This window comes from Takifugu rubripes, chromosome 21 (assembly GCF_901000725.2).
Source record: "Takifugu rubripes chromosome 21, fTakRub1.2, whole genome shotgun sequence".
In the NCBI taxonomy this organism is placed as follows: Eukaryota; Metazoa; Chordata; class Actinopteri; order Tetraodontiformes; family Tetraodontidae; genus Takifugu; species Takifugu rubripes.
This window is the reverse complement of record NC_042305.1, coordinates 9,758,340-9,782,367: the sequence shown is the minus strand read 5'-3', so window position 1 is coordinate 9,782,367 and position 24,028 is coordinate 9,758,340. Positions and strand designations below refer to the sequence as shown.

The 24,028-nt window shown below is 49.5% G+C and overlaps 2 protein-coding genes across 3 annotated transcripts; one reads left to right on the top strand and one right to left on the bottom strand.

Annotated features, from left to right (window-relative positions):
• Nucleotides 1-896: 896 nt before the first annotated feature.
• On the bottom strand, nucleotides 897-3,289 carry LOC101075704 (leucine-rich repeat transmembrane neuronal protein 4-like). The gene is made up of 2 exons (XM_003974743.2): nucleotides 3,136-3,289; nucleotides 897-2,776 (listed from the first exon to the last, which is right to left on the bottom strand). Exons 1-2 carry the CDS (start codon nucleotides 3,143-3,145, stop codon nucleotides 1,224-1,226), a joined length of 1,563 nt encoding a protein of 520 aa, XP_003974792.2. The 5' UTR covers nucleotides 3,146-3,289; the 3' UTR covers nucleotides 897-1,223.
• Nucleotides 3,290-6,371: 3,082 nt separating this feature from the next.
• Nucleotides 6,372-19,156, top strand: LOC101075485 (leucine-rich repeat transmembrane neuronal protein 4). Of its 2 annotated transcripts, none has more exons than XM_029830182.1 (3): nucleotides 6,372-6,539; nucleotides 6,988-8,519; nucleotides 18,608-19,156. In XM_029830182.1, exons 1-3 carry the CDS (start codon nucleotides 6,494-6,496, stop codon nucleotides 18,653-18,655), a joined length of 1,626 nt encoding a protein of 541 aa, XP_029686042.1. In that variant the 5' UTR covers nucleotides 6,372-6,493; the 3' UTR covers nucleotides 18,656-19,156. The 2 variants fall into 2 exon arrangements, with proteins under 2 accessions (XP_029686042.1, XP_003974791.2); XM_003974742.3 differs by having other exon boundaries at nucleotides 6,375-6,539; nucleotides 6,988-8,556.
• Nucleotides 19,157-24,028: the final 4,872 nt, after the last annotated feature.

Genomic DNA, 24,028 nt, shown 5'->3' with positions numbered 1-24,028 from the left:
TTGACAGACATGAAGAAAATGAATGATGCAAACAAGCAGCAAAAAAGGCTGATTGTACATGAAACGGTGCCGTTCCCACTTTCCTTCAGCACATTTGGAGACGTGTGAATGTCGGCTCTTCCAATCCGCCGCGCTCGACTTTTCCTCGGATAAAGATTGGATATTTTGGAAGTGAAGCCTTTTAATCTATTTCTGATTGAAGGGGCTCTGATGTCGGATTGTCTCTGTGCTGCTGCCTCTGCTCTGATGTTCATGCCCTCTCGTCTGGCTCCCGAGGCAGCAGGAAGCAGCTGGAGGTCTGTAACCCAGATCTGATCAATACTGCCGTCGATATCGGAGGATCAAAGAGAAACGGCGACTCGCTCTCCGTCTGCAGGAGCCCAGTGAAATGTGGAGCATCGGGAGCACAATGGCAGGATCAGAATCAGCACCTCCTTTCTCTCCTCACGCTCCAGTTGTCAGTGTTCCGACGACGCGATTTCACTCAGCTTTTCCTTTGATTCCATCCAACAATCGGTCCTGAGAACCAAATTAGAGCGTAAAGGGACTGAGCATGTTCAGACATCAGTTTTGTTAACCTCTCACCCACTGATGGACCCATTGTAGTCCTGTTAACCCGTTTTCTACAGTAATTATATGGCTTTATCGCATCTATTCATCACCCAGCGGGGCTTTTATCCCTGTCTGTTCACTCTCTGAAGCACCCGAACACGTTTTATCATCGATAAATATCTCCTAGCAGCTGATTTATTAGCTGTGAGGTGGAAGAAAGCTCTTCTGCAAATGTGGACTTACTTTAAATTACATAAATGTTGAGGGAACATTGGGAAAATGGAAATAAAAACAGCTTAAAATTGTTTTATTTTTTAATTTTTGAAACATTAATTAGTCCAGTTTAAAAAAAAACACAAATATTTGATGAGTTTTCTTTTTTAATAAAAAAAAAATGCATTCACATGCACAAATATACATAATTATTTACATTTTTACACACCAGCCGAAGTTCCTGCCTGGCCCTAAACCTGAGGTTCATTTTTGAGCTGAACACACAGTTTTAGTTGTTTTTATGAGACATTAGTCTGGTCACATGATTAAAAAGACCCTAAGATGTGGACCCGTTCGCTCGCCTCACACCCGTGATGGCTGCTAACCACCCGAGTTTCCTCCTCAGATGCTGAATCATCTCAGGAAAGAGACAGAAATCTGCAGCTTTAGTCTGCATATTAAACTTCACATTCTATAGATCCTGATATGGTGCAGGTGCACGGCCTCGCCTCCGGGGGCAGCGAGTCCAGGCCCTCTGAGGTGGAGTGGTAGCTCAGATAGTACTCCTGCAGCTGAGAGTTCAGGTCCTGCTCGTGCTTCCGGACCTTTCTTTTGCGTTTGTGGTTGAGCGAGTGCTGCTGCAGCTGACGCATGGATGTCGGGTAATGGCGCCACGACACGTACACCACCAGCAAGATGAGGGCCACCGACAGGAAGAGGGCCACGCTGCCGGCCATGATCTTATGGAACGACATGTGTTGGAACTGGAGTTCTGGGAGAGGTGACGGTTTGGGCCGGGACACTGAGGCCTCGGTGGTCATGGCGGCCGTTGTTGCCACGGTGGGATCGGCGGGCGTTGGGGCCACCCTCTGCACCTGCGGGAGCGTGGTGACCTGAGTCCTGGCGCTGTTCGTGAGGAACGCCGTTGTCGGGAACACCATGTCCACACAGGCGGAGTTGTTCCTGACCACGTCCATCACCCGCTCCCCTTGCACGTCTTTGGGGCTGCTGCAGATCATGCTGACGTCCTTGGTGTCTCGCAGGCTCCACAGCCTCGCCACCAGAGGGCAGATCCCGAGGCTACAGTCCCACGTGTTCCCCGCCAGGCTGACAGAGGTCAGGGACCTCCAGGCTGCCACCACTTCCGCAGGGACGCTGCTCAACTTGTTGGACTCCAGGTTGAGCGTCTGCAGGTTGGGCATGCACAGGAAAACAGCCGGATCCAGAGTGTGGATGTCATTTCCAGACAGGTCCAGCTTGTGCAGGTGGTACCAGGTCCAGGGCTCATCTTGGCTGATGGAGCGGATGCGATTCCACTGCAGGTAGAGGACCTGGAGGTTGGTGAGGCGTGGGAAGATGAAGAAGTTCATCCTGGAGAACTGGTTGTGCTCCAGATGGAGCTCCTTCAACCGGAACAGGCCCAAGAAGGCGGTCCGGGTCAGACTCCGCAGGCGGTTGTAACCCAGATCCAGGAACTCCAGGCTGCGGCATTCCAGGAAGGTTCTGATGAGGATTTGCTTCAGCCTGTTGGAGCGCAGGTGAAGGGTTTGAAGCTTTCGTAGTCCGTGAAAGTGACCCGGCTGCAGCAGCTGCAGCTGGTTGTAGGATAAATCCAGATTCCTCAGGTTCGGAACGCCGCCAAACGTGTTGTTATGCAGGTGTGAGATCCTATTGGAGCTGAGGATCAGCTCCTTCAACCTGCGCACGCCCCCGAAGGCTAACGCGTCCACCGCGCTGATACCGTTGTGGTCCAGGTAGAGCCAGACGAGCTGGTTCAGGTGGGCAAACTGGTACGGCAGCAAATGGAGCAGGTTGTTGTAGCGCAGAGAGAGGCCCTGGCAGCTCGCCGTGATGTTCACCGGGACGTCCTGGAACACCCCCGACTCGCAGTAAACCAGCTTCCCGTCACAGCGGCAGCCGGACGGACAGATCCTCTCAGTGTTAACGAGCAGAAGCAAGAGCGCCACCTGCAGGAGAAGCCAAGGCAACCTCCAGTCCAACACCACAGAACCTGAAGCCCAGAAGAAGGGTTGGAGAAAAAAAAGGAAAACTTTCATAAGGAGAAATGACAAAATTGTTGAAGATCATCTAAACTGGACTAAAATTTCCAAAATCCGAATCTAATTTTCCCAGGATTAAAGCAAAGAAACTAAAAAAAAAAAAGCCATTTCTAGCAGAAATGTGAAATGTTTGAATCTCACATTAAAATAGCTGTAATAAAACTGTAATAACTAAACGAACCAGAAATAACTGAGCCCAACACAGGCACCATCTGAGGTGGGGGGATTTAAATTCAACTGTATGAATGAATCTGAACTCCGAGGTGTGAACGTTTGACTCGATTTTGCAGGCAGAAACACTGGAACTCACCCGACATCATTGCTTAAAAGAATAATCCAGCACATGAATCGGATCTGGTCAGGTAATCCATAATCAGATCATCATGTAATCCACGCCACAGCCGCGAGGACCATCGGAGTTCTGAGCATCTTTCAGCTTCAGCGCCAAATTCTCCATCTGCAGCCCTGAACCTTGTCTGACAGGAGGGTTAGACAGACCGAGAGAGAGAGAGAGAGAGAGTGTGTGTGTGTGTGTGTGTGTGGGAGGGAGAGAGAGGAGGGGGGGTAGAGAAACACTCTCTGTCTCTGTCTTTCTAACACTGTCTGAGGTGTGGGTGGCTTTAAGCACACACACACACTCTCTCTCTCTCTTTCTCTCTCTCACACACACACACACGCACACACACACACACACACACACACTCTGACTGCACATGCAGCAGTGGCTGTTAGCTGCGCTAAGATTCTCCAAACGCTGCAATGATCAGGTCTTTAGAGGTTTGCCCCATAAGCGCAGTTGCCCCCGCCTGTAGGGGGCACTATAGACCAGCAGATATATATAATGTTTATGTTGTGTAAACATCTACCTCGTCCTCTGATCCCTATTTTCATCTATTGTGATGCACATGTACCGATGTTACCAGAGTATTTTAGTCCGGGTGTACGATGGCGTTTTTGGACTTTTTGGATTGATTATTGTTTTCAAGGGTTTTCAGGCTCTGGGTTTAATGTAGATAAAGACGATGTAAACAAAATCAGACTTAGATGAATGTCAATGCATGTGTCATAGCAGCAGTGTGAGTTGTAACGTGTGCTGACAGCGCCCCCTGCTGGGCATTTGAGCTGTGTAATTTTATACTGTAATATAATGTAATATTCTTTAGTGTACAGTACTGTTGATACTTTTACTCCTCTCTGTTTATTCATAGAAACTGAAGGATGATGGGAAAATATTTCCAAAATATATTTTAAATACAATTTCTGATAATTAGAGTATTTTTATTTATCTTTTTAGAATGAATAATAAACACAATGAAACTGTCATTTTTACAATGTGGTGTGGTAAGGAACCAGTTTGAACTGGTTTAAGTTTAACTAACAGAATGCACAGATGTTATTGGCATCAATAATGGTGAACTGGACTGGACCATACCAGACTGAATGGTACTGGACTTAACTGGACTGGACTGGACCGTACCAGACTGAATGGTACTGGACTTAACTGGACTGGACTGGACTGTACCAGACTGTTCTGAACTGAACTGTTCCAGCCTAAACCACATCTAATTATACCAGACTTGACCCGACTAAACTGGGCCAGAATAAACTGGACTGAACTACACTAGACTGAACTGTACTGGACCGGACTGTAAAGTGTCTGAACATCAGATGTGTTTCAGCTGATGTAGAAACCTGAGTGAAGTTCTGTAACAGGATCCAGGTGGTTTTTAGTGTGGACCGACATTTCCACAAGAAAAACAAGGACATGATTGTCAGAACCGCTTCAGTTTGACAAGGTGTTTGGATCCCATCACCCTCTGGGTCTGGCAGTAGAACCAAAACATCTACAGTTCCTGGTTCTGGATGATAACAAGTCCTCTGACAGCATGAAACAGAATTTAAAACTGGGTTTGAATATGTTTTAATCCAAACGTGGAATAAATGATAGTGATGAAAAGCTCACTAAAAATACCATATCCGGATCAGAGAGCCAGATGTTCTGGGTGCAGCTCAGTTTTGTTCTTGCTGTTTAAAAGCCAGAAGAAATCAAATCCAAACTGGTTTTGGACCTTTTTATTCTGCGAGTGTTTCACTGGGATTCATTACGCTGGAGAAACGAGCTCCATTATTCAGGACTCCGTCAGCCTGACATTAAAGTTTCATTCCGAGCTGTTTGAGCACATCTGCCGGAGTTTTACCTTTTGTTTGCAGCTCTGCTGTCGGAGGTTCTCCTACGTGTTCCCGCTGGGACGCCAATGAGCACCATGACGACAAAACACACTTTAGGTGAAAGATAATTTGATAAGAAGTTAGAAAAGGAAGTGGAGGGCAGGCTTTTCTATTCATTATTCATCCACCTATTTCTCCAACTGTCATAAACATACAGAAATAGAAAATGTTAAATCTCAAAGTGGGACCCAACAGCAATCTCTCCTCCTGGCGGTTTTTTGAAGATACTACTGCTTTTTTAGTGCCTAAAAGGACATTTTCTAGCATTCCTTACATCATGTGTAGTGCCGGACCCGTTTGTTAGTCCAGGCAGACCTTACTTGACTAGATGTTAGCAAAATAGTTATACCAGCTATTGGTTAGTAATAGCAGACCATATCTACCTTTGTAAGATATAAGATAAACATAGCATGTTTAAAAACCTGAGATAGCCTTAAGCTAACTGCGGAAAATGTTGAGTGGTTTTAGCAGGTTAGATGTTGGAACCTGAGCTAGCTGGAAGTCATATATGATTAGCACTGATATGAAACCCTGACCTGGATCCACCTCTAAATGTAGGATCTGCTCCTGCCCCCCCCCCCATGTCTCAAACTCTAATACACTTACAGGTGGCTCCAGGTCAGTGAGTGACACCACCCTAAAGGTTCAGGCGTGTGTACGAACATTTTAATAGATGAATGAGATCGGACACGGCTACATTTGCTTTTTGTGATATACACTTCAACCTATAGATTTATTTTTTTTATAAAACCTCAACAAAGATTTAAAAAAAATGAAAGCATCAAAGCCAAACGAAGAACATCTGCAATAGGTCTAAATCTAAGGGACGTTTGAGGGTTTTGACTGGCAGCTGGTCCTCGGGGCGGGTTTAGAGCCCTGAGCTGTGACTGACAGGCGCGTCTGTCTGCGAGGACACCGGGGCGGCGCTCGGGGCTGTGCACGCGCGTCGGTAACCAGGAGAGGGCATCTGGAGCCGAGCATCCTCCTCCAACATCCTTCCTGTTGCTACACAACTCACTCCTTCTTCGGTCAGTTTCCCGCAGCCTGCGCCGGTTCTTCCTCTCCGAACCCCTGACCTGGACGGCTGGTCTCTGCCTCTCGCGTGGTCACCTGGCTCGGTTTCATCCTCGCGGCTGACCTGGACCGAACCTTCGCCCGCCTGATGGATTTGAGACCGCAGAACGGCGCCTTGACGCCGATGTGATGAGGTTCCGGGCTGCGTCCGTCCCGCCGCTGCGGCTCGCTCAGGTTCGCGTGGATGTGTCGCGGTGACCAGGTGCACCGCAGCCTCAGGTGGAGGCGCCGCTTCCGGACCCGCAGCCACCTCCGACAGGTGTGCAGCCGCGCGCACATCGGCGGCGACTCGTGTACAGTCTGCGCAAATTCGCGGTGAAGACGCGCGCGCTGCGTCCAACTGTTGGACAGAACGCCGCACAAGCATGTCGCGTGTCCCGAAGCACGAGGAGAAGACACGCGCGAATATGGGTAAGGTCCGCGAGGCGCGGGTGTTTAATTACAGCTGACCGATACTTCCGGTTGCTGCCTGAAGGGTCGCGAGGTTTTCTATCAAATATCAAAGGAATAAATTACAGTAGCAAAGTGTTAAAATGCACCAAAGTTACATATGTTTTGACGTTTGTGTGGATAATTAAAATGATGCTGATTATAAGTGACTCACTTTGAGTGGCTGAGATGAAAATAATAAAAACAAATAGCAGTTTGAGGGGATTTCACCTGTCTTAATATTTGACTTCACTAACTTAAGTCATTAAATGAATGATTGTTGGTCAATAATGAGACTATGAGCCACACCATCGTTGTCTCCACAGTGATCTCAGATTTTGGGATGATCAGTATTGTAGTCTTTATTCTGAATCTCCTTTTATTTATTTTTTACAAATTTTCCAGGACTCACTTTATCTTTCCTCTCCAGGTCTCCTTGAACTTTTCCACTGGCTTGTGTTCGCTGTGGTGGCGCCCTTTTGGGCGCTCGCCATTCCAAATGTCATCCGCGAGCGTCCCTGCCCCCAGAGCTGCCGATGCGATGGGAAAATAATTTACTGTGAGTCCAATGCCTTCCGGGATGTTCCGAGCAATGTGTCCGTGACGACGCAGGGGCTCTCGCTGCGCTACAACAGCCTGGCCCACCTCCGCTCGCGCCAGTTTGCTGGTCTGAGCCAGCTAGTTTGGCTCTACCTCGACCACAACTACATCGGCACGGTCGACGGACAGGCCTTTCACGGCATTCGCAAACTGAAGGAGCTGATCCTCAGCTCCAACAAGGTCACGCAGCTGGAGAACAGCACTTTCCACGACGTTCCCAACTTAAGGAATTTGGATCTTTCCTACAACAAGCTGCAGACTCTGCAGCCGAATCAGTTTCGGGGGCTGCGGAAGCTTCTGAGTTTGCACCTGAGGTCCAACTCTTTGAAAACCATCCCGATGCGAGTTTTCCTCGATTGCCGCAATCTGGAGTTCCTTGACATCGGCTACAACCGGCTGCGGAGCCTCACGCGCAACGCCTTCGCCGGACTCCTCAAGCTCACCGAGCTGCACCTGGAACACAACCAGTTCTCCAAGATCAACTTGGCCCACTTTCCCCGCCTGACCAACCTGAGGGTTCTGTTCCTGCAGTGGAACCGCATTAAGGTGCTGACCCAGGGTCCGCCCTGGATGTGGACCTCCTTGCAGAAGCTGGACCTGTCAGGAAATGAGCTCCAGGTCTTGGAGCCCAGCACGTTTCAGTGTCTCCCAAACCTCCAGACCCTGAACCTGGACTCCAACAAACTGAGCAACATATCTCAGCAGACTCTGGAGGTCTGGATCTCCCTGACCTCCATCAGCCTGGCCGGTAACCTGTGGCTCTGCAACCCCAACATCTGCCCCCTTGTCACCTGGATCCAGGCTTTCAAAGGCAACAAGGAATCCACCGTGATCTGTTCCGGTCCCAAGGAGGCTCAAGGGGAGAAAGCCACCGATATAGTGGAGACGTATAACATCTGCAGACCAACGCAGGTCCCCTCCACGACGTCTCCACGCACGCCCGCGCTGCAGACGGAGCAGCGGCCGCCGGCGCCCACGCCGGAACCTGCGGCGACAGGAGGCGAGCTCCAGAACATGACGGCGACCCCGTCCGGCTCCGCCACCGACCCCTCGCCAGACAGCGAGTACATATCCTTCCACAAGATTGTTGCCGGCAGCGTTGCCCTCCTGCTGTCGGTGGCCATCATCCTCTTGGTCATCTATGTGTCGTGGCGGCGCTACCCCAGCAGCATCAGGCAGCTGCAGCAGCATTCCTCCACCAAGAAGCACCCGAAGAAGTCCCGGGACGTGGAGCGCTCCCTGGGCTCGCCGCTGCAGGAGTATTACGTGGACTACAAGCCGGCGCACTCAGAGACCATGGACGTGTTGGTCAACGGGACGGGGCCTTACACTTATACCATCTCGGGCTCTAGGGAGTGTGAGGTATGACCCGCCAAAGCCACCAAAGGCACCAGCAGAGGTACGTTCCTACAGCCTCTTCGTCCTGGACTCTCCCAGGTCCTGTTAGCCGTTAGCACAACGATGAGACTCTCTGCTCTCGTGGTGGCTCCAGTGGTTCAGGGAACGCCGCAGTGCAGAATCTTATTCTTCATGTCTGGGCTTGAAGAGTGTTTTTCTTGGTCATTTTCAGGTTATTTATGTAGGAAATGATGGGAAATGTGTTGTAGTATGTGTGTCAAACATGCAGCTTGTTATGCGTGGCTGCTTTTGTGTTGATGTTAATGTTAAATCTGGTTCCCGCTAGCGGGAGCGCTAACCACAGTCTTAGGTAACAGATATCTGCGCTCCAAAAAAAATCAAGGAAAACCTTGAGAATCAAATTCATAATCGTCAGCATAAAAGGTGCGAACCAACAGGGGTGAACGGGTTTACTTTCCAGTGGTAGTGATGAGAAAAATCAGCATTGTGTGTATAAAACAAACAATTAGCAACAGATGCGATGAGCATCGGATGAAAGGGGGATTGATTGTTGCTGGTAGCTGTTTGTCAGGGTCTCTGTGGGAGTTTGTTCACAGCAGCAACTCTTTCACTAACGACACCTCGTTGCTCCAGCAGCTGCTGGTTTGCCTGTTTCCCTCCATCCTGCAAAACACTCACACAGCAAGTGTGCAAATATTAGCATTCTGAACAATAAAGTTCCTCCAGCTATGGCTCCGATTTAACTCATTAGCAGAACTTAGCCGACGCCTGCAGCCAAAATAACAGGCGAACGGAGCGTTGGGACTCGCGTTACAGTGGGATCCGACACATCTGGAGCTCAGAAACATCCGTCTCTTCTCTCCGGCTTGATGAGGCACTTTTAGGCTGGCTGCTCTTTTTCTCTTCTCTAATTCCGTCCATCCATCTCGCTTTGTCCGGTAGCTTTTCACGCAGTGGCAGATTGTTTAAGTGTGATTAACGGAACTTCCTGCGCTGGGAAAGATGCCTTGGATGGCGTTGGATTTCTGCATCGTCAGAGTAACAGAGCTAACCTGAACTCCGGTCGCTCTCATAAATCACCTCCTCGTGTCCTCTTGCACCAACAACTTCTAATGTGTTCATCAGCCAAATTAAATCTGGCACATTATCACTCCTGCGCGTGCTTTAATGGTGGTGCTAACGGCTTTTGCAGGTTGGAAGACCTTTTTAACCTGTTTGTGTCAACGCCAGATGCTCTTCAAACCCTTTTCTGTGTAGTGTTAGCATTCTAACAGTGTTAGCATTCTCCACATTTCAGCTAACGAGTGCTAGCAACAGGGTAAAGATTCAGCCTCCTGCACACAGCTAACAGGCTCTTAGCTGCATTTTTAATTAGACTGATCAGTAATCAGCGCATGTCCAGGCTGGAGGGCTAAATTTGTTCTCAAAGATTTCCCCCAGAACAGCGAAGAAACCAAAGCCACACTGAGCATCTTTTGAGCCACTTCCTGTTAGCGCGTCAGCTCCAGAGGAGACGCCAGCTGAAAGCTGAAGTGGATTTCTGTCCTGCAGGAGTCAAGACGAGATTCTCTTCCTCTGCTGCGGTTAGCAGGCTAATGCTAATCAGGAAAAGCCCGTCAGAGCTGCTGGAACATGTCCACATTGACCTGAACTAAACCTCCCTTCAAAGGCAGAAACCTGGGAAAGACCCCGGCTCCGTGTGGGCGGAGTCATCTCAGCTAACGAGACTTGATCAGATGAGTCGTGAGGAAGTTGCTTAAAGTCGCCGTCTGTGTTTGCTGAGAGCAAATCCTGCAGCTGATGCAGAGCTTGAATGTAAAAACACTTCTGTTGGTTTCAGAGCACAAACATTCTTTTAAAACATCGTCAACCCGGAAGGGAGGCAGCGAGCGCTCGCCAACACGGCAGCTTGGGTTTCATCGGCGCGCCGAGCCACAGACTGGGCCACAGACTGGGCCACAGACTGGGTCACAGACTGGGTCACAGACTTGGCCACAGACTGGGTCACAGACTGGGCCACAGACTGGGCCACAGACTGGGTCACAGACTGGGCCACAGACTGGGCCACAGACTGGGTCACAGACTGGGCCACAGACTGGGCCACAGACTGGGCCACAGACTGGGTCACAGACTGGGCCACAGACTGGGCCACAGACTGGTGTGAGGACCGACTGACGGCTCAGTATTTGCTGCCGGCTCGTCAGTAGAGGTGAACCACATGGGCAAAGTTTGGTTCTGCTAGCATGAGTCGGCAATAAAGACACTAGCCAGGACCATGTGGTTCTTCAGCAGGGCCTCATCCATTCACCCCAAAGGTTCCCTCCGGATCTTTTTAAGACTGAACTATTTGGTCCATTATTTTACCAGAAAGAACACCAAATGTTTCACCTTTAAGGTTCTGTCTAAAAGCTGAGATACAATCAAGGTTCTAGGCATGTTTGGACGTTCTGCGACGGGTTCTAGATGTTCTACGACAGGTTCTAGATGTTCTACGACAAGTTCTAGATGTTCTATGACGGGTTTTAGATGTTCTATGGCAGGTTCTAGATGTTCTATGACAGGTTCTAGATGTTCTATGACGGGTTCTAGATGCTCTACGACAAGTTCTAGATGTTCTATGACGGGTTCTAGATGTTCTATGACAGATTCTAGATGTTCTGTGACAGGTTTTAGATGTTCTATGACGGGTTCTAGATGTTCTATGACAGGTTCTAGATGTTCTATGACTGGTTCTAGATGTTCTATGACAGGTTCTAGATGTTCTATGACAGGTTCTAGATGTTCTATGGTGGGTTCTAGATGTTCTATGATGGATTTTAGAGGTTCTGCGGCAGAATCCAGAGAAGTAGAACAAGAAGAGATTGTTAGAACCTCAGAGTGACCCCTAATGTCACAGTTTTCTGGAAACATGGTTTTAGTAGAACATCTTTATTTTAGAGAGGAAGATTTTTGCTGGTTCTGGAAAACATTCCGAGTTTGACGAGAAAGGAACGTCGGGTGAGGATTTGATTGACGGCGCCGTTGCCTTAAATACGCTGTTGCGGTTCTTCACACGAGCTGTGGAAGGTGTTGGAGTGAGTCGGAACATCGCTGAGGGACAGAAAAACAATTATAAAAATTGATCTGTGAGGAGCATTTCTATCCAAACTAATACGGAAGGCAGAAAGAGCAGGGAGATAAATCAGACTAATTCATCCTTTCACTTCGTCCTGCAGCCACACGCTAACCCTGATGAATATTTAATGTGATATTAAAACTTCCCTCGTCTTCAAGGCCGTTCTCCTCCGGCAGCGTGAATCAGCCAAAACGAATTTTTCTGTTAATTAGCAGAAGCTTTGATGGAAATCCAACCGAAAGCCGCCGAGATATTTCTGGACAAAAGGCGCCTGAGCAGCAGCTCTCAACGGCTTCAGCAGAGCTTCACAGACGGTCCCATGCTATGGTTAGCATTTAGCCTCGGTAGCATGTTCGCGAGCGGAGGGGAAGGACACCCTGGGGGTCATTTGATAGCATCTACTGCCATAGACGGCGTCTCCGCTCATCTTTTTACCGTCAGAGATTAAAATACTCCCACACCAAAGTCTTTTGAAGCTCTGAATAAAGTTTAAATTCTAAAGGATCTAAATTAAAAATGTGCCTCTCCATCTGCGAGGATCTGATGTTTATCTGCTGGCAGCCTTCAGCTAATCTGCTTTTTCCTGCGCACAAACGTTCTTCCTGAAAACTGTGTCGGTGGATGCGAGTCTGACACGAGGAGGCGAGTCTCATCTGAAAATGCCGCACACACGGGCCGGAAAAGCGTCTCGGGCCAGTAGGAGTGAGTCAGACCGCCAGCGGATCCCAGCGGAGCGGAGTCATTATTCCTGCAGCTGCTCAGGGTCGCCGTCCTGGAAACCATCCTGCCTCTCTGAGGCGTTCCGTACACAGCCGCAGCTTAGCTAAATGCTAATGTGGATGTCTAAGACTCAGTAACTGTTCTGTAACTGTTTGCGTGTTGGGGTTTGTGTTGGAACGGAGACGGAGGCGCTAACATCCTCGCTGCTGCTAAGCCACGTCAGCACGGAGGCGCTCTGAGCTAAATGCTAATGCCCGAACATTCACGCTTTCCAGTGGACTTCGTCTCCTCTGTTTTTATGCTAACGTTGAAAGAAAGGGGAGCTGGAAAATAAACTGGATCTGTTTGTTCCGGCTGTGTCTTTAAAGGTCCTTTTAGAGGCGGTGTGATGGCTTCTGAGGGCTGCGGTGGTTCTTTCCCAGGAAGTTTTCATGATTTCTGTCTCTTCTCCTCTAGTCGGGTCATCAGTTCTGTGACCGTGCGGCGGTTCGGTCCGCGCTGGATTTGTCTTCTGTCTCCCCGTTTACAACTGAACTCACTCGTTCAGGCTCGGTGGACATTTTGAAAAATGTACTTTTAAACAGAAAAAAAAAATGGTGTCCATCTTGAATTCAAAGGTCAAAAATAGGTCAAATCAATAAATTAGATGATTTAGGAATTTCACGACCCAAACGGTCTCAGAAACCATTACGCAACACCAAATCATTACAAAGTTCATTTCTAGCTCGGATGGTGGAAGCGCTCACAAAAGGTCCCCTTATATTTGGGAGGGAACCCGGCTAAATTTTCCTTTAACCTTCATAGAGGACAAATCTGATGAGAAACTAAGGGAGCAAATAAGAATAAACTGGATGCTGAAAACAAGCGTCGGTGTCCCTCCACGTGTTCCCTGTTCTCCCGCTGTTCTCCCGCTGTTGTCCCGCTGTTCTCCCGCTGTTGTCCCGCTGTTGTCCCGCTGTTCTCCCGCTGTTCTCCCGCTGTTCTCCCGCTGTTGTCCTGCTGTTCTCCCACTGTTCTCCCACTGTTGTCCCACTGTTGGCCCACTGTTGTCCCGCTGTTCTCCCACTGTTGTCCCGCTGTTGTCCCGCTGTTCTCCCGCTGTTGTCCCACTGTTGTTCCGCTGTTGTCCCACTGTTCTCCCGCTGTTGCCCCACTGTTCTCCCACTGTTGTCCCACTGTTCTCCCGCTGTTCTCCCACTGTTGTCGCGCTGTTCTCCCGTAGCTGTCCTGCTGTTGTCCTGCTGTTGTCCGGCTGTTCTCCCGCTGTTGTCCCACTATTCTCCCACTGTTCTCCCGCTGTTGTCCCGCTGTTGTCCCACTCTTCTCCCACTGTTCTCCCACTGTTCTCCCACTGTTCTCCCACTGTTGTCCCACTGTTGTCCCACTGTTCTCCCATTGTTCTCCCACTGTTCTCCCGCTGTTGTCCCGCTGTTCTCCCACTGTTCTCCCACTGTTGTCCCACTGTTCTCCAGGTGTTGTCCCGCTGTTCTCCCGCTGTTGTCCCGCTGTTCTCCCACTGTTGTCCCACTGTTCTCCCGCTGTTGTCCCGCTGTTCTCCCACTGTTGTCCCACTGTTCTCCAGGTGTTGTCCCGCTGTTCTCCCACTGTTGTCCCACTGTTCTCCAGGTGTTGTCCCGCTGTCCTCCCACTGTTGTCCCACTGTTCTCCAGGTGTTGTCCCACTCTTCTCCCACTGTTCTCCCACTGTTCTCCCACTGTTCTCCAGGTGTTGTCCCACTGTTCTCCCACTGTTGTCCCACTGTTGTCCCACTGTTCTCCCATTGTTCTCCCACTGTTCTCCCACTGTTGTCCCGCTGTTCTCCCACTGTTCTCCCGCTGTTGTCCTGCTGTTCCTCCGCTGTTGTCCTGCTGTTCTCCCACTGTTGTCCCACTGTTCTCCAGGTGTTGTCCCGCTGTTCTCCCGCTGTTGTCCCGCTGTTCTCCCACTGTTGTCCCACTGTTCTCCCGCTGTTGTCCCGCTGTTCTCCCACTGTTGTCCCACTGTTCTCCAGGTGTTGTCCCGCTGTTCTCCCACTGTTGTCCCACTGTTCTCCAGGTGTTGTCCCGCTGTTCTCCCACTGTTGTCCCACTGTTCTCCAGGTGTTGTCCCGCTGTTCTCCCACTGTTGTCCCACTGTTGTCCCGCTGTTGTGGTTAGCTCGATTAGCTTCCCCTGCTTCCACTTCTCACGTGTTTCAGGTTCTTGTTGGCTGGTTCTCTGTTCCTCAGGTGTTCAGATCTCAACAGTTGCAACATCTGGATGTGTTGGTGCTGAAGCTCTTCAGCCTGTTTGAACTCTTGTCGACCTCACCAGGATCTCCGATAGACCTTCTCCTGCTGTGGATCAGTTTTATTACCCACAATGCATTTTTACTAACATCCGACTTCTTTTAGATCGTCACAGCTACAAGAAAAATAACAGACAAATGAAACGAACACAGTCTGCATTTCGCTTTCAGACACACACACACACACACACACACACACACACACACACACACACACACACCCATACCCATGCACACACACACACACACACACACACACACATCTGATCGTCCCTGAAATCAGATCTGTGCCCTTATTAGCACCAAGGTCCTGTAACACCCCCAACACACACACACACACACACACACTCAGGCTGATTGTGTTCGTCAGGCTGGAGGTTCAATTAGTTCAGTTGTCACACAGCAAAAAATGACAAATTAATTGTCTGGCAGGCCGGTGGCGTTCTCTGACGGAGGTCGGTTGCGTTCTCTGACGGAGGTCGGTGGCGTTCTCTGACAGAGCCCGGTGGCGTTTTCTGACAGAGCCCGGTGGCGTTCTCTGACGGAGGCCGGTGGCGTTCTCTGACGGAGGTCGGTGGCGTTCTCTGACGGAGGCCGGTGGCGTTCTTCTGTGCTTGTTAATATTGGCGCTGTCGTGCGTGTTGATGTCTCCGCGGCTGCTGCAGCTACTTCCTGTTCCTGGCGGTCGTGTGTGTGTGTGTGTGTGTGTGTGTGTGTGTGTGTGTGTGTTGGCTCAGACTGGAACAGTCCTGATCCTGTAATTAGCCCAGGATGCTCCCAGAATGTCGACGCTGGTTAATGAAAGTGCTCCGTTGTGCCAGTTCTCATCACATTTAAAGGGGCAGTTCCACCTTTTATCCACAGTTTAGTTTAAGTTCTCAGGTCTTAACGAGCATTGCTAAACCGGTTTAGCCTGAGCGGCGCATTCACCTGATCCTGGATCAGTTCTGGAGTGGGCCGATGTTGGCGAGGACTTGGAGGAGGAGGAGGCTCGTTAGCTGACTCTGACCTTCCTTCCTCTCCCCGTGGCGGTCGAGTGCAGCGTTGCACGGCGGCCAAGAAGAGTCATTTTTAATGGAACAAATGCGTGAAGTTCAGGATGAGTCATGAAAAACCGGCCGATGTTTTCTGGGAATTAAGAGTTTTGACACGTCCTCGTTAAAGAAAGGCTGCAAACCGCATCTGTTTACTTTGAAGTCCTCACTTAATCACTTCATATTTGCACAGAAACGATGACTCAGCGATCGCCCCTGTGGGGGCGGAGCCAAGAGCTGGACGCCCATCTTCATCCAGCAGTAGGGTTCATGGGCCTGGAGGGGGCCATCACCATGACAGAGCAAATAAAACATGCGGCGATGATTATGAGCTGGTGATGGAGCGCAGTCATTACTGCGTTGCTATAGAAACGCAGCAGCAGTAGTACAGAGGCAGGAGGGAACGGAACAGTTCCTGAAGTCCCTGAACCTTCAGGAACAGTTCCTGAAGTCCCTGAACCTTCAGGAACAGTTCCTGCGAGTTCTTTCAAAGGTTATTTCAGCTGTTGTAGGTCAACTTTACATCTTTAGAAGAGCTGTGAGCTAAAACCTTTAACTAAGCTAACATTTAATCACGAAACCATCTCAATGTAGCTTAATAGATGCTAGCATGATGCTACTGCTGCTGTTATAAACTTTTATTTAGTCACAATGACTTACAAACACTGCTAACCCACTAAATCCAGCTAATCTGCTGCTAGCAACTACAGCAGCGTCCAGGATTTGTTGGAAACATTTTTTTTGAACATCCGAAACAATCTGCAATATCGGTATCAGTCGGGACTGGAGGCGAAATCCTTCGCAGATTGTGTTTCCTGAGCAACCAGCGGATCAGATCAGGACAGATTATTGCTGCTTTGTCCTTCTACCGAACATAAAGACGGTTGCAGCCCAATCAGAAAGATTCCACCAGAAAAGTGAAAAAATGAATATTAAAAGTTTAGGAAAAAGAGGAAACTTGGGAGCAGAGTGAAGCTGCGATGTGTGTGCGCGTGCTCACTTTGCTACAGTTGTGGGCCGGCTCTCTGGATGCTCGTAAACTGCCCGACCAGTAAATAAACAGTAAATCTGAGCGTGCGTTGCCAACGTTGATGAGCAGAAAATGGGATGAGAAGCATTAGGAGCAGATAAATCCCCACATCTGATGGATTATGGTCATTTTGACAAATGCAAAGCACTTTTCAAATAGGAATGTAATTACATGGCGAATATTAAAATCAGCAGATGACTCTCTTTGTGGAATTATGGGAAATCCAGATGAAGCCTCAGCCCGCTGAACGCCATTCTGTCCTTATTCCTCTTTAATACCTGCTTGTATGTGGAATATTTCATTCATCCATCTAAAGCTTCATGTCAGATGGCTCCGCCCACCTGGTCATGGGGTCTGCCGGAGGTTTCTGCCTTCTCAGCGCAGGTTTAGACCCCCCCTGCCGAGCTCTTTTATGTAGATAATATGCAGCAGACGCAGGGACTTTCACTGTCAAACGCACACAGGGACGGTGTTAGCGGAAGCAGGCTAGCTCCCTAAATGTCCCGTTAGCTGCCCCTTTTGGGGAAAAGTCATTCCACAAGTCGAAAATATTTATCTTCCTCCCGTTGTCATCATTCAAGGATCTGTTGGATTACTCTTGATTCCCCCTCCCCCCCGCCTCTTCCTCCTGGAAGGGGGGGGGGGGTCAGCCTGTGTCCTGATTGGCTGGTTGCGCAGGGCTTAAGGATGAGATGGGTCTTTTCTCCGTGTGGTCCCACCCGCCTGGCAGATCACCTGACAGGGAATCATTTAGAGCAGCTTGACCTAGATCCCAGGGGCGGGGTGGCGTAATGGCGTGTTTTAATGGATCATCACCATCACAACACAGTTATTTACGGCTGTGATGCTCCTGACTCCAACAGTCAGCTTTGACCGATATTTAAGAAGGTTTGAATTTCCTGCCCCCCCCCCCCCCCCCAAAAAAAATCTAAATATTTGGGGGAAAAGGTCAGCGAGGTCAGTTTCATCCGGAGATCAAAACATAACGTTTCAAACACTCGTCTTCAGCGCGCGAGGGGAAAAAAGGAATAAATCAAATGAAAGGTTGTTTTTCTCCTGAAGAATCTTCTGGCTGAGTGGAAACCACAGAGAGAAACTCCCACACTGGTCCCAGTCTGAGTCACCGTCCCCTCGCCAGCGCCTCAGCGGAGCGCCGCTCCGGCCTCGCCGCCCCGGCCTCGCCGCTCCGACCTCGCCGCTCCGGCCTCGCCGCTCCGACCTCGCCGCCCCGGCCTCGCCGCTCCGGCCTCGCCGCCCCGGCCTCGCCGCCCCGGCCTCGCCGCCCCGACCTCGCCGCCCCGGCCTCGCCGCCCCGACCTCGCCGCTGGCGCCTCCACCCAACGCTGGTTCTGACCTTTGCTTAGGTGTCACGACCCTCCAGCAGCGCATCACATGGTTCCCGAGGGCGACATTAGCGGCATGTTTATGATGCCTGAATCAGATTCCAGGGGGCGGGGCTTATTCCACCTGACCGACCTGGAGGTGGGCGGGGCTTTAACGAACATTGACGGAACCAACGTTCCGTGCAAATTTAACTGAACCGTGGGTTTTTTGGTCGTCTTCCGGGCTAAACGAACGGAAAAGCGAGCGGAGCTTCTCCTTCTAGCGGCTTTTTATCCTGGCGTGATTGGAACCGTAGCGTAAATCCGTCCGTTGGTCCGTGGTCGCGGGCTGAGCTCAGCCGCTGGAGATGACCCGATTTTACCCACGAGAAGCAGAGACGCAACCAGATGTTCCAAGGAGACTGTAAATGGAACGTTGTAAGCCGACCTGATCTCCAGGCTGTTTCTGATCCCATCAACCTCATGTAATCTGTTCAGATCCAATAAAATGATCCAAGAGGCCATCTTTAATCCATCATCGGCCGCGCAGGTGATGTTCTGAACTCTCCTTCTTCTTCTTCCAGATGTTCCAGAGGCGGCGCTGTCTCCCCACTGCTGGGAGGTCCAGTTAGCATGTTAGCCCCGGATCCTGCCGGGGTGGCGCTGGAAGAGACGATGACGGATCTTCTGGAGAACATCTCAAACCCTGGACCAACCTCAGGGCCCTCAGTTAGCCGCGGTGGCTAACTCCCCAGACGAACACGGTCGCTCTTCATTTTTCCTGACCTAAAAAATGAAACATCTGGAAGACGTGGATGAGCAGAATCAACAAAACCCAGAACTTTGGAGAAATGTACAGACAGTCCTTCCTTCTAATTGCTTCCCTTTTATCTCGGCGCTTTTTTCGTTTTGTTTTTTGGACTCTTGTGTTTTATGATCAACGACGTGAGTGTGGCTCATATATCTGCTTCCTACAGACTGATCTCAGATCAGTAAAAGACAATTACAGCATCGATGTCAGCGGATCTTCTCGTGACGTTCCAACCAGCTGCGCTAAGTTCGTTCATGACGTTTGACCGGTAAAGATTTGTGTTTGGTTGTGTTGCTTCAGTCTGTTGGAACAAAGAAATAAAAAGATGTTTTTAAAAATGAAATCTTGAAGCTGTCGACTTTAATCCAGAGATTAACTCGTCTTCACGTTTAAGCTCCGCCTCCTGAGGATCCAGGGGTCACCCTGGTGACGCCACCGTGTCCCTTATCATATGGACATTTACTGACAATCTGCTCCAACTTGATGTCGATGTCGCCGGCAGGAGAACGTCTGTTCCATCGATTTGGTCCAGAATTTGATTTCAGAGTTTGGTTCTGCTTCAGCACCGATGAAGATGGATCGACTCTGTCCGTCCACCCGTCCAGAAAACCATTAAATACATTTCTGGGCGCTTGAACAATAGAAAAAAAAAGTGTCTTATTGGATCTAAGAGGCTGTTCAGTGCTCGACTTTGATTGACACCTACTTTTAAATAACGCTGAATCTTGTCTTTTCCTGTAGGGGGCGACGGTGGACATGTGTCCTCCTTTAACCTTTTCACAACAGTCGTCAGTGAAAGTCAAATAAAAAAGTTCGGACGAGTGTGTTTAAGGATAAAACCTCCTATATGTCCCCTATTGTCCTGAGGCAGGGTGGATTCTAAGCCCCTCCCCTTCTGACACCTGTGGACGAAAGCTAATGCTAACATCTGTGGACCCGGAACAGGAAGCAGAAAAACTCAGATTTAATATATATATACGGGTCTATATGTATATAATGTAGCACAGAAACACCATCAAAACCAATGAAGACTGAGCGAAGGTTTTAAATCCCCCCTAAAAAGACAAATTCATTACTTCAAATATAAACAATTCACAAGAGAATGTCGCCGTGATTGGATCACAGTTTAAGGTCTAAATCCCACATGAACAACAGCGCTGGAAAAAGCTGTTTAATACGGGATATGTTCAAGAAAAAGCCTTTTTACGCAGATGACTCCACGTATTTAGAAACTGTAATCCTGAGCTGTCTGAATTCAGGATTTTCCTCACACACACACACACACACACACACACACACACGATATTTTGATTCTGACAGCCGTGTTTCTTTTAATCAAATGGAGTCATTTGTGTCTTTGATTTTCTTCTGTAAGTTTGAATTCAGGGTAAGAAGTCAAAGCAAGAACGACACCTGTTTAATAATTACACGGCGACATCAATATCGAAACGAGTGCCACCTACTGCCCAACGCAGGAAGTGCAGCTATTAAAACTGAGTTTTTAATCTGCCCTCACTAAACCAAATCAGTAATAATGGTCTCACATGGTGTGTGTGTGTGTGTGTGTGTGTGTGTGTGTGTGTGTGTGTGTGTGTGTGTGAGAGAGAGAGTGTGTGTCTTTATAAATCCAACCTATATGTTCTTTGCAGATGCAACATAATGAGCCCAAGACTGAAGCTGCTCTGTTTCCATGGAGACCATGTGCACCGCTGACACAGTGTTTACTCATCAACTACAACCCAGAGATCTGAACTTGTTTCCATGGACACCGTCGCCCCGGTGTGGAGCTTGTTGGGAGGTTCAGGTTGGATGAACTGGACGTTTCTCACAGAGGTAGAAACACCTTTTGGAGCGCGACCCGTTCTCCCTCTGATGTGCTGCGGCGACGCAGAACCTCACGCCTGCTGGTTAATCTGACGGCCTGGAGAAGGTCCAAACATCTGGATCACGCGCTACAGGAGGACTCTTCTGAAGAACATCTGCTCATCAGGTCACAGAGGAGAGCCGCATCAGCGTGAAGAAGCATCCTGACGGAAGAATCAGAACGTTCTGATGTCATCCTGTTAGAACGTTACATTGAGAGATGTGGTCTCAGAAACGGGGAGGATCAAACAGCTGGAGCTTCCGCAGAATGAATCAGTCTGCAAAAGTTCTGCCGTTTGAGTTCCTCCATCTGTTCTCTGGTTCCTTCGCCAGTTTTCTGTCTTGACAAATTCTGCGTTCACTCATGCAAAGTTCTGCAGGACGACAGCAGAACCTGGTGAGCACAAGAACGCAGATGTTCACAGAAAGGATTTAAAAAAAGATGCACAGTTTTATAAAAACACTGAACAATAGCAACAATTTCCTTTTGGGACAAATGGAACAGCGGGAACCAGCTGTTTTTATAACGTAGGGTCCTCACAAACATGCTAAAAAATAAGCAGGTGACGCAGGTTCACACTAAGAACAACATTTCACAAAAAGACCTTTCCTGAAATAGACAAGAAGCAGATGTAAATATTCTGCAGTTGCCAGGGGCAACAGAAAGATTTTGGAGTTGCTTCTCTGAAAAAAATCCAGAAATATTGAAAATTTTATGATTAAAATATCAGCTGATTTCCAGGTGAAGAGGGTCCCGGGTCCCGGGTCGCCCCTGATCCGGGATCTGCGCGTCTACACCGAGTCCAGCTCACGTCTGGAGCTGGTCCTCCACCAGGTCCAGCTCACATCTGGAGCTGGTCCTCCACCAGGTCCAGCTCACATCTGGAGCTGCTGGTCCTCCACCAGGTCCAGCTCACATCTGGAGCTGGTCCTCCTCCGGGTCCATCTCACGTCTGGAGCTGGTCCTCCACCAGGTCCAGCTCACGTCTGGAGCTGGTCCTCCACCAGGTCCAGCTCACATCTGGAGCTGCTGGTCCTCTACCAGGTCCAGCTCACGTCTGGAGCTGCTGGTCCTCCACCAGGTCCAGCTCACATCTGGAGCTGGTCCTCCACCAGGTCCAGCTCACGTCTGGAGCTGGTCCTCCACCAGGTCCAGCTCACATCTGGAGCTGCTGGTCCTCTACCAGGTCCAGCTCACGTCTGGAGCTGGTCCTCCACCAGGTCCAGCTCACATCTGCACTGGAGGATCGTTTAGAGCCACATTCGTTGAAGCGGCTGGATTTAATCACTGACGTCAGAATTCAAACATATTTCACGTTTTCAGCAGAAGGTTCGTGTTAACACAACATCCTGTCTGATCTGGGTCCGGCCAGAACTTCTTCAGGTCCAGTTTTCCCTGTAGGTATCTGTGAGGTTTAGCTGATCCTGGTGCTCAGATGGTTTAGGGTTGCTCTCCGCTGTTCTCTCGCTCTTCTGTCACCATCACTCCATCCGACTGGTTTCATCTCAGTTTCTTTTTCTAATTTTACTCAAAAACAGCAAAGTCGTCATTCTTCGGCCCCTGGAGACATTTTAGAGATAAAAACCTGGACGGAGACGGGACGAGTCGTCCCAGCAAGAGCATGAAGATGTTCAGGGCTGATGGCTCGTCTCATCTGATCGTCCTGATCTCCACCAGTGAAGATAAAGAAGATCTTCTTGGTGAGAGAATTCTGGGTTGGTAAATCTAAAGTGATCAGGGGACAGCTGAGGTGATCTGACGTCCAGCTGAGGTGATCTGACGTCCAGGTGAGGTGATCTGATGGCAGGTCAGGGCGTCTCAGGAATTTTAGTGTAACCAGCTGTGACAGATTACATTTGTGTTCTATGGTTTCAGCGTGTGTAGCGTCTGACTCAGATTACAAGGGTTACCATGGTGACGTGTTTATTTTTCACCCATGGCTGTAAACAGCACCTGACAGGAGACGCTGATCAGTCTTCAAGTTCTTCAGTCGCCACACAGAACTTGAGTGTGCTGCTGTCAATCGTCTAACAGGAGAACGCACATTCAATAAAGCACCTTGAGCACTGAAGATGAGGAGAGCGCCACCTGTGGGTGGGCGCGCTCAGAGCTGTCCTTGAGCGGGGGGGACGGCAGATGAGACGTGGGGTTTTTAACAAAGACGACAGAATCGTTCTGCAGATTTTCTGTTTGTCCGTCCGGAACACAGACGAGCAAAAATAGAAGCTGGTTTTCTTCACAGAAGAAATCGGCTCTTCCTTCTTCAACTCAGAGCGTCACCGTGGAAACAGCAGAACCAGGCCAAGTCCTGGTCCGGTTAGACTGAGGAGTCAGAAGGCAGGTGAAGCCTAAAACGGTTCGGTTCTGATGACAGAGGGCCCACGTTGGACCCTTGGCGTGATTGCATGGACAATAACAGACTGTTAGCATCGGTTTTAAATACAGGACCATGTTTCCTCTGAAGGACAGAAGAGAGAAGAGCAGACTTCAGACTTCCTCTCTGATCTTTACAGGAGGCAGAGGTGACCTTCGACTCTGAGCTCCAGCGCAGATGGAAGTTCTGGACCAGCGCTGGTTCAGGGTTTCACGCAGTTTAGTTTCGGCTTTTTGAAGTCTCTACGTGAAGCTGCGAGTCTGGACTCTTCATCTGGCCCCAGCGTGGCGTTAACGCACAAACACAACAAGCACAGAAGACGCCGGCGCATCCGAGAGCAGCGAATGTGGAGAGAAAGCTGCAGCAAAGCCAGAGAAAATCCCTCAGATACGTTTGGCAGATGGCTGCTTGATACACCTCAGGCTGCAGATTAAAGATCTCAGCTGGGTCGTCCAACTGACAACTTAATCCATTTAGAGACGCCGTGAGAAGCTGAGTCAGGGTCGCTCTGACACTCGGCAACGTCGCTCCTCGCATGAGCCGCAATAACTTTATCTCTGATAATCAATCCCAGAGTGGCGAGGCTGGAGGAGATCCAGTCAGCGAGAGCGTGATGATAGAATGAGATGAGAAAGGAGGCTGGACCGGCTCCTCAGATCAGACATCAGAGGAGTCGACAAACATCAGCAGAAGAACAGTGAACGTGTCATTTTCCTCTAAAAACACCCGCAGTAACTGAACTGCGGTCCACCCTGATGTCGCCCACAACAAATTGTGAAACCACACGGAACCAACACCAGCACCTGTTGAGTGGAACCTAAAGACTCCGGTTCTGCCAGTTCAGATCAGAAGAGAAAAACAGGGAACAAACAGGTTTCATCAGAATATCCCTATGCGAGACTGAAAGACCGGCGTGGTTACCCAGACAGACCCGATCAGGTCTCATCTCCATAAAT